The sequence below is a fragment of the Takifugu rubripes genome, chromosome 17, assembly GCF_901000725.2.
Source record: "Takifugu rubripes chromosome 17, fTakRub1.2, whole genome shotgun sequence".
Lineage (NCBI taxonomy): Eukaryota > Metazoa > Chordata > Actinopteri > Tetraodontiformes > Tetraodontidae > Takifugu > Takifugu rubripes.
In genome coordinates this window covers 749,445-758,358 of record NC_042301.1, presented here as the reverse complement: position 1 = coordinate 758,358, position 8,914 = coordinate 749,445, and the positions used below count along the sequence as shown (strand labels likewise).

Below are 8,914 nucleotides of genomic sequence, written 5' to 3'. Positions count from 1 at the left end.
AGGGTTTAGGGTCAGGTTTAGGGTTAGGTTAGGGTCAGGGTTAGGTTTAGGGTCAGGGTTAGGTTAGGGTTTAGGGTCAGGGTTTAGGGTTAGGTTAGGGTTTAGGGTTAGGTTATGGTTTAGGGTCAGGGTTAGGTTTAGGGTCAGGGTTAGGTTTAGGGTTAGAGTTAGGGGTTAGAGTTTACGGTTAGGTTAGGGTTAGAGTTTAGGGTTAGGTTAGGGTTAGGTTAAAGTTTAGGGTCAGGGTTTAGGGTTAGGGTTAGTTTAGGGTCAGGGTTTAGGGTTAGGTTTAGGGTTAGTTTAGGGTTAGGGTTTAGGGTTAGTTTAGGGTTAGGTTAGGGTTTAGGGTTAGGTTAGGGTTAGGGTTAGGTTAGGGTTAGGGTCAGGGTTTCTGCGAGGCCGGCGGGACTGGCCTGATGGAGACTGTTAGCATGCTGCTGACGGGAGGCGGCCAAGTGGCATTCCTCAACTTCTTCCACGACAGCGACGCCCCGACAGCAACTCTCAGCAACTTTTTCACAGCTCATGGAGCCTTTTGACATTTAAACATCTAAAACATTACATTTTCCTACTGAAGACAATTACCCAAACAAACTAACTGATATTAATAAGAATCGAATCATCAGTGCATCACAGCAAATGAAAGTGGAACATTTGAACATCCCAGAAATGAATATTTACAAGAATGAAGAAAGAATAAAGATGATGTGATGCACAGATCCGTTCATGTTTGCTTTCTGCTTTCTTGCTGAACTTCTGAGGAAATGTACAATTTTAGTTGCCAATAAGGAAAATTCAGCTGCTGGATATGAACGTTTCCACCAGTCTTGAGTTTTCATCAGGAAGATGCAGACAGGGAGAGTGTGTCACAGGTGAAAGAGAAGAAGAATGCAAAAACAGGTCGGTCCAGTCCTGTGCTGGGTGGTGACCCGCCTGGGAGGGGTTGTCACTGTTGGGATGAGTGTGACTGTGGGACCGAGCTCAGAGGACGACGGAGCCGCAGCCTGAGCACAACACACAGGAGTACGAGGAAGATTCGTGGACCTCTTCTGGATCCACCAAGATGTTGAGCAAAAAAAGTGCCAAGGACTCTGGCAAGGGCAGCAAGTGAGTCTTCTTCCTCTGTGTGTGTGTGTGTGTGTGTGTGTGTGTGTGTGTGAGAGAGAGACTATTTGGGCCATCTTCACACATGTCATGTTTCTTGCTCTCGTCCTCCGGCTCCCTGTGGATTACACTACACACGTACGACGGAACCTCCATTTTCTCACTTTCATTCTCACTTTTTCACAAGTCCAAGTTTGTGTGGCCCAGCCTAGAGGTCGGTGTAACAGCCTAGAGGTCAGTGTAACAGCCTAGAGGTCAGTGTAACAGCCTAGAGGTCGGTGTGACAGTCTAGAGGTCAGTGTAACAGCCTAGAGGTCAGTGTAACAGCCTAGAGGTCGGTGTAACAGTCTAGAGGTCAGTGTGACAGCCTAGAGGTCAGTGTAACAGCCTAGAGGTCGGTGTGACAGCCTAGAGGTCAGTGTAACAGCCTAGAGGTCGGTGTAACAGCCTAGAGGTCGGTGTAACAGCCTAGAGGTCAGTGTAACAGCCTAGAGGTCGGTGTGACAGCCTAGAGGTCGGTGTGACAGTCTAGAGGTCGGTGTAACAACCTAGAAGTTGCTGTCGGCTCTCGAGGAAAATCCTTTCTGGATTTAGTTTGCTTGAAAAGGATCCTGGATCTTGGTTTTGATGCCCGGTATGTGGGATGTCTCTGGTTTCTGTCCTGTTGGTTTAGATTCATGGTTGGAGTCGGCAGCACAAAGCTGATGTTGTGGTCGACAGATGTTACTCCAGTGGTGATCCTATTTGTTTTTAATGTGACTGAACTCTTCGCGGTCATAGAAAGTGTCACATGAAATGAATCGTCTGTCTCCACTGATCCAACTGATGTCTGACTGTCTGGAGCTGCTGGCTGGTAAATTAGCATCTGCTGAAGGAACTGTCACCTTATGGCCACAATCAAACTGGAGCCACACTGGGATCCCCCCAATGCTCCCAGCACCGTAGTGCCCCACAGAGAAACCAGATAGCAGCAGTGTGACTCCAACCACAACATCTGTTTGGAGCTTGTGTCATTAATGCAGATGTCTAAGACCAAGATAATTGTGGGATAAACCTCAAGAGGCTAACGTTACATCGTAAATTACTCAATTTAATGTCATCACCTAGTTTTACATCCGCCCATGTCCCAGAGCAGGAATAAGGACCGCATTCCCAGAGTGGCTGCAAAACCTGCTGGGTGAGTCTGGGCGCCACTGTGTTCCTCCCTGCTGCTGCGTCTTTGAGACCAGGAAAGCACTTCAGAGCCCCAAGACACATCTGGTGCCTTTACTAGGTCCTTTAATAGATCCTGATCAAAGGTGAAAGACTCTCAGGGAACTTAGTCATTCCTTGATGATCATTTCCTGAATTGGTAGCCCGTCCTCTAGCGCAGTAGCCCGTCCTCTAGCGCAGTAGCCCGTCCTCTAGCGCAGTAGCCCGTCCTTCAGTGCAGTAGCCCGTCCTCTAGCGCAGTAGCCCGTCCTCTAGCGCAGTAGCCCGTCCTTCAGTGCAGTAGCCCGTCCTCTAGCGCGGTAGCCCGTCCTCTAGCGCGGTAGCCCGTCCTTCAGTGCAGTAGCCCGTCCTTCAGTGCAGTAGCCCGTCCTCTAGCGCAGTAGCCCGTCCTCTAGCGCAGTAGCCCGTCCTTCAGTGCAGTAGCCCGTCCTTCAGTGCAGTAGCCCGTCCTTCAGTGCAGTAGCCCGTCCTCTAGCGCGGTAGCCCGTCCTCTAGTGCGGTAGCCCGTCCTTCAGTGCAGTAGCCCGTCCTTCAGTGCAGTAGCCCGTCCTCTAGCGCGGTAGCCCGTCCTCTAGTGCGGTAGCCCGTCCTTCAGTGCAGTAGCCCGTCCTTCAGTGCAGTAGCCCGTCCTCTAGCGTGGTAGCCCATCCTTCAGTGCGGTAGCCCGTCCTCTAGTGCGGTAGCCCGTCCTCTAGTGCGGTAGCCCGTCCTTCAGTGCAGTAGCCCGTCCTTCAGTGCAGTAGCCCGTCCTCTAGCGTGGTAGCCCGTCCTCTAGCGCGGTAGCCCGTCCTCTAGCGTGGTAGCCCGTCCTTCAGTGCAGTAGCCCGTCCTTCAGTGCGGTAGCCCGTCCTCTAGCGCGGTAGCCCGTCCTCTAGCGCAGTAGCCCGTCCTCCAGTGCAGTAACCCGTCCTCTAGCGCAGTAGCCCGTCCTCTAGCGCAGTAGCCCGTCCTCCAGCGCAGTAGCCCGTCCTCTAGCGCAGTAGCCCGTCCTCTAGTGCAGTAGCCCGTCCTCCAGCACAGTAGCCCGTCCTCCAGCACAGTAGCCCGTCCTCCAGCGCAGTAACCCGTCCTCTAGTGCGGTAGCCCGTCCTCTAGCGCAGTAGCCCGTCCTTCAGTGCAGTAGCCCGTCCTCTAGTGCGGTAGCCCGTCCTCTAGCGCGGTAGCCCGTCCTCTAGCGCGGTAGCCCGTCCTCCAGTGCAGTAACCCGTCCTCTAGCGCAGTAGCCCGTCCTCTAGCGCAGTAGCCCGTCCTCCAGTGCAGTAGCCCGTCCTCTAGCGCGGTAGCCCGTCCTCCAGCACAGTAGCCCGTCCTCTAGCGCGGTAGCCCGTCCTCCAGTGCAGTAGCCCGTCCTCTAGTGCAGTAGCCCGTCCTCCAGCGCGGTAGCCCGTGACATTAAAGCTGTGACATTAAAGCTGATGTGGTTCTCACCATGTGCAGGAGCCAGGGCAGCATGCTGGCCTTGCTGATTGCACAGATGCAGGAGAGTGCCGACCAGGTAGAGAAAGACATCCTGCGCTCAGAGGAGCTGCTGGCTGTGGTGAGAACCCTCACATTGGTCTATCAGTGACTCTTCATCTGCGAATCGCACCATCAGTGTCTTCTGCTCCCACCAGGACAATGAGAATGAAAAGAAGGACCTGCCCTTTCAGCATCAGGACGAGATTTCAGAAAAGCTGGGACGGGCAGAGGGACTCTTGATGGACCTGTTCCTGGACGTCACCAAGGCCAAAAAGCTCAAACATCCACAGGCCTCAGAAATAGAGAGCGAGTAAGAAACGAGTGAACACCTCCTCTCCCATGGCTTCCTGGATATAAACTAATGCTAACAGCTATGCTGGTGTTACCCCTCCTAAGCGTCAGCCACCTTCACGAACGCTGGCTCAAAGACTGCGCCTTCTACCGGGAGGTGTACGATACAGTGGACGACGTCTCACGGATGCCCATCATCGAATGGGGGCCTGTTTTTGGGGAAAAACAAGTAAGAATGATAAAAAAGCATTTACATTATTGGTTAAAAACACGTTGGTACTCACAACCTGGACTGTGTCTTTGATCACACACATCAAAGTGTTTCTATCAGTCCTGTAATAACAGAAGTAGCTGTTTATAACACACTGCTCATCTACCATGATGAAGCTTTCCTAGTTTGACAGTGAAGTACTCTCTCTGGTTTAAGGAGTCCTTTAATCCAAGTGGGACTTCATGTCTTTGTGAGGAGACAGGTGTAAAGACAGGAAACTGGCGTAAAGACAGGAAACTGGCATAAAGACAGGAAACTGGTGTAAAGACAGGAAACTGGCGTAAAGACAGGAATCTGGCGTAAAGACAGGAAACTGGTGTAAAGACAGGAAACTGGTGTAAAGATAGGAAACTGGTGTAAAGACAGGAATCTGGTGTAAAGACAGGAAACTGGTGTAAAGATAGGAAACTGGTGTAAAGACAGGAAACTGGTGTAAAGACAGGAAACGGGTGTAAAGACAGGAAACGGGTGTAAAGACAGGAAACTGGTGTAAAGACAGGAACCTGATGTAAAGACAAGAAACGGGTGTGAAGACAGGAAACTGGTGTAAAGACAGGAAACTGGTGTAAAGACAGGAAACTGGTGTAAAGACAGGAAACGGGTGTAAAGACAGGAAACGGGTGTAAAGACAGGAAACTGGTGTAAAGACAGGAAACTGGTGGTAAAGACAGGAAACGGGTTGTAAAGACAGGAAACTGGTGGTAAAGACAGGAACCTGGTGTAAAGACAAGAAACGGGTGTGAAGACAGGAAACTGGTGTAAAGACAGGAAACTGGTGTAAAGACAGGAAACTGGTGTAAAGATAGGAAACTGGTGTAAAGACAGGAACCTGGTGTAAAGACAAGAAACGGGTGTGAAGACAGGAAACTGGTGTAAAGACAGGAAACGGGTGTAAAGACAGGAAACGGGTGTAAAGACAGGAAATGGGTGTAAAGACAGGAAACTGGTGTAAAGACAGGAAACTGGTGTAAAGACAGGAACCTGGTGTAAAGACAAGAAACGGGTGTGAAGACAGGAAACTGGTGTAAAGACAGGAAACTGGTGTGAAGACAGGAAACTGGTGTAAAGACAGGAAACGGGTGTAAAGACAGGAAACGGGTGTAAAGACAGGAAACTGGTGTAAAGACAGGAACCTGGTGTAAAGACAAGAAACGGGTGTGAAGACAGGAAACTGGTGTGAAGACAGGAAACTGGTGTAAAGACAGGAAACTGGTGTAAAGATAGGAAACTGGTGTAAAGACAGGAAACTGGTGTAAAGACAAGAAACGGGTGTAAAGACAGGAAACTGGTGTAAAGATAGGAATCTGGTGTAAAGAAAGGAACCTGAACTTGAAGAACTCAGAACTTGTGAGAGTCCTAAACTTTATTTAGAAGTTGCTCAGGTCGTCTGTTTGTGTTGACACAGAAACAGGTGAATTCGGAGGAGTACGGTCCCACCATGGCGGACCTGGAGAAGCAGATCGCTGCTCACAACATCCTGCACAAGGAGATCCAGGCCTACAGCTCCCAGCTGTGTGTCAGCTCGGCAGGTGGAAAGGTGAGATTACAGTCACGGGAGGGACGATTACAGGTACAGGAGCTGGATTACAGGTACAGGAGCTGGATTACAGGTACAGGAGCTGGATTACAGGTACAGGAGCTGGATTACAGGAGAATCTCTCCCCACGTTTGCATCACACTGATTCAGGTCTTTGATTGTCAATGATGTTTTGGTGTTTTTCGTAATTTTCCCAAATCTTTGTTTATGAATTTTGTGCTGTTTTTTGTGGAGGTCTGACAGTAATGTGTGTGTGTGTGTGTGTGTGTGTGTGCGTGCGTGCGTGCGTGCGTGTTTAGGAGCAGTACACGGCCCTGAAGACGCAGTACAACAAGTTATTGGTGAGTTTCAGGTGTATCTCTGAGAGCGTGATGGAGTCACAGGAGACGTTCAGGAGGCCGAAGTGATGCACCTGCGTCTCCTCCCTCATTCACAGCCTCACACATCATCTCACACACTGACGAGCACAATGAAGCTTCAAGCTCCCGACCAATGAATGTACTCTTCCCCCAGGAAAACTCCAAGTGGCGTCAGCACTACCTGAACAGTCTGTATGAGTACATGCAGACTAGCAACAAGGAGCTGCTGTTCCTGTCTGAGGAGCAGGAGAAGATCAAGAAGCAGGACTGGAGCGACCGTATGGCCGACCCATCTGACCTCCGCAGGCAGTACGAGGTAGGCCATCCAAGTACTCGTCCATCCATCCATGTACCCATCCATCCATGTACCCATCCATCCAAGTACTCGTCCATCCATCCATGTACCCATCCATCCGTGTACCCATCCATCCAAGTACTCGTCCATCCATCCATGTACCCATCCATCCATCCAAGTACTCGTCCATCCATCCATGTACCCATCCATCCATCCAAGTACCCATCCATCCATCCATGTAGTCTCCTCTCCTCCTCTCCTCACCCCTCTCCTCTCCTCACCCCTCTCCTCACCCCCCTCCTCACCCCTCTCCTCTCCTCACCCCTCCTCTCCTCCCCCCTCTCCTCCCCCCTCCCACCCCCCTCCTCACCCCTCTCCCCACCCCTCTCCTCCCCCCTCCCCCCTCTCCTCTCCTCACCCCTCCTCACTCCTCTCCTGCTCCTCTCCTCCCCCCTCCCCCCCTCCTCACCCCTCCTCCCCCCCCCCCCCCCCCCCAGCATGTGAATAATGCATATCCCCTCTCTGTCTCAGCACTTCAAGAACAACAGCTTACTGCTGCATGAGGGGGAGGTGAACAAGCTCCAGGAGGAAGGAGACAGACTTGTGGAGATGAAGCACCCGGCCAGCGCTCTGATCCAGGTACGGCCCATCACTTCCCACTTTGGGAATTTTCCCTTCCCGCTCTTTCTTAGTATTGCGTGACTGTTGTCTCCAGGCTCAGAGAGATTCGGCGCGCACCGAGTGGCAGAAGTTCCTCAATCTGTGCATTTGTCAGGAGACCCACCTGGACAACGTGGAGGAGTTTAAAAGGGTGAATCTGAGACAGCGCCCCCACCTGACCACCATCTTCATGTGCTCGGGGTTAGTGGTGGTTCTGTTTCTACACACCTGTAACCTGTATTCTGGTCGTTTCCCAGTACCAAATTGAGACGGAGCTCCTGTCGGAGAGACTGAACAAACTCAACTCCACGCTGGACCCCAAGGCCAACAGCCAGAGGAGCAGCTCCGAGACGATGCTGCAGCTGGAGGTACATCTCTGACCCTAATCTCTACATCTCTAACCCTAATCTCTACATCTCTGACCCTAATCTCTACATCTCTGACCCTAATCTCTACATCTCTGACCCTAATCTCTACATCTCTGACCCTAATCTCTACATCTCTAACCCTAATCTCTACATCTCTGATCCTAATCTCTACATCTCTGACCCTAATCTCTACATCTCTGATCCTAATCTCTACATCTCTGACCCTAATCTCTACATCTCTGATCCTAATCTCTACATCTCTGACCCTAATCTCTACATCTCTGACCCTAATCTCTACATCTCTGATCCTAATCTCTACATCTCTGATCCTAATCTCTACATCTCTGACCCTAATCTCTACATCTCTGATCCTAATCTCTACATCTCTGATCCTAATCTCTACATCTCTAATCCTAATCTCTACATCTCTGATCCTAATCTCTACATCTCTAACCCTAATCTCTACATCTCTGATCCTAATCTCTACATCTCTGATCCTAATCTCTACATCTCTAACCCTAATCTCTACATCTCTGATCCTAATCTCTACATCTCTGATCCTAATCTCTACATCTCTAATCCTAATCTCACAGCTCCTGCTGTGGTTGTCAGTAAAGTAATGTCACATGAGGACAAGGTTTTGGTTAAACTTCCACTTTTAATTCATGATTTTAGATATTATTACAGTTAATAGTGTGAATGTTTTTATGTTAACCTAAGGTCCTATGCATCCCATATTTCCATCATCCACGGGCCGGTCAAAAGTCTTTACAGGACAACGGTTGATGGTTTGATTCCCTTCCAGAGATGAAATCTCTACTCACTGTAAAAAGAGCGATTATGTAAAGCGTTGCAGCGTCCATCTTGTTAATGTGGGGCTGTGGCCCAGACCAGGGCTCGTGGAGATGCAGGGTGTCTTCGTGGGGGCTCCCTGTGAGCTAGGTGGTACTTCAGTGAACGTGGGCTGGACCCTTAGCTGCTCCACCAGGACTAGCTTTCTGCAGGTTGCTTTGTCATAGAGGTGGAACTCTGTCGAGTTGCTCTTGTCAACACTGAGCGTGAGGCTCCATTTCTTTAGATATGAGGACAGGATGGTCATACCTGCCGAGTTGCTGCTGCTGCTACTGCTGCTGCTGCTACTGCTACTGCTACTGCTGCTACTGCTGCTACTGCTGCTACTGCTGCTGCTGCTGCTGCTGCTGCTGCTGCTGCTGCTACTGCTGCTGCTGCTGCTGCTGCTACTGCTGCTGCTACTGCTGCTGCTGCTGCTCCTGCTGCTGCTGCTACTGCTGCTGCTGCTGCTACTGCTACTGCTACTGCTGCTGCTGCTGCTACTGCTGCTGCTACTACTACTGCTGC

At 50.6% G+C, this 8,914-nt stretch overlaps 1 protein-coding gene across 1 annotated transcript in view; it reads left to right on the top strand.

Annotated features, from left to right (window-relative positions):
* Positions 1–962: 962 nt before the first annotated feature.
* evpla (envoplakin a) overlaps positions 963–8,914 on the top strand; it is a 16,615-nt gene continuing 8,663 nt past the window's right edge. Inside the window, exons 1-10 of the mRNA XM_029850203.1 lie at positions 963–1,107; positions 3,754–3,853; positions 3,930–4,084; positions 4,171–4,294; positions 5,742–5,873; positions 6,173–6,214; positions 6,387–6,548; positions 7,059–7,166; positions 7,243–7,338; positions 7,445–7,555. Of these exons, the coding sequence (XP_029706063.1) occupies positions 1,064–1,107; positions 3,754–3,853; positions 3,930–4,084; positions 4,171–4,294; positions 5,742–5,873; positions 6,173–6,214; positions 6,387–6,548; positions 7,059–7,166; positions 7,243–7,338; positions 7,445–7,555 (1,074 nt within the window). The 5' untranslated portion in view covers positions 963–1,063. The remainder of the gene's footprint in view (positions 1,108–3,753; positions 3,854–3,929; positions 4,085–4,170; positions 4,295–5,741; positions 5,874–6,172; positions 6,215–6,386; positions 6,549–7,058; positions 7,167–7,242; positions 7,339–7,444; positions 7,556–8,914) is intronic.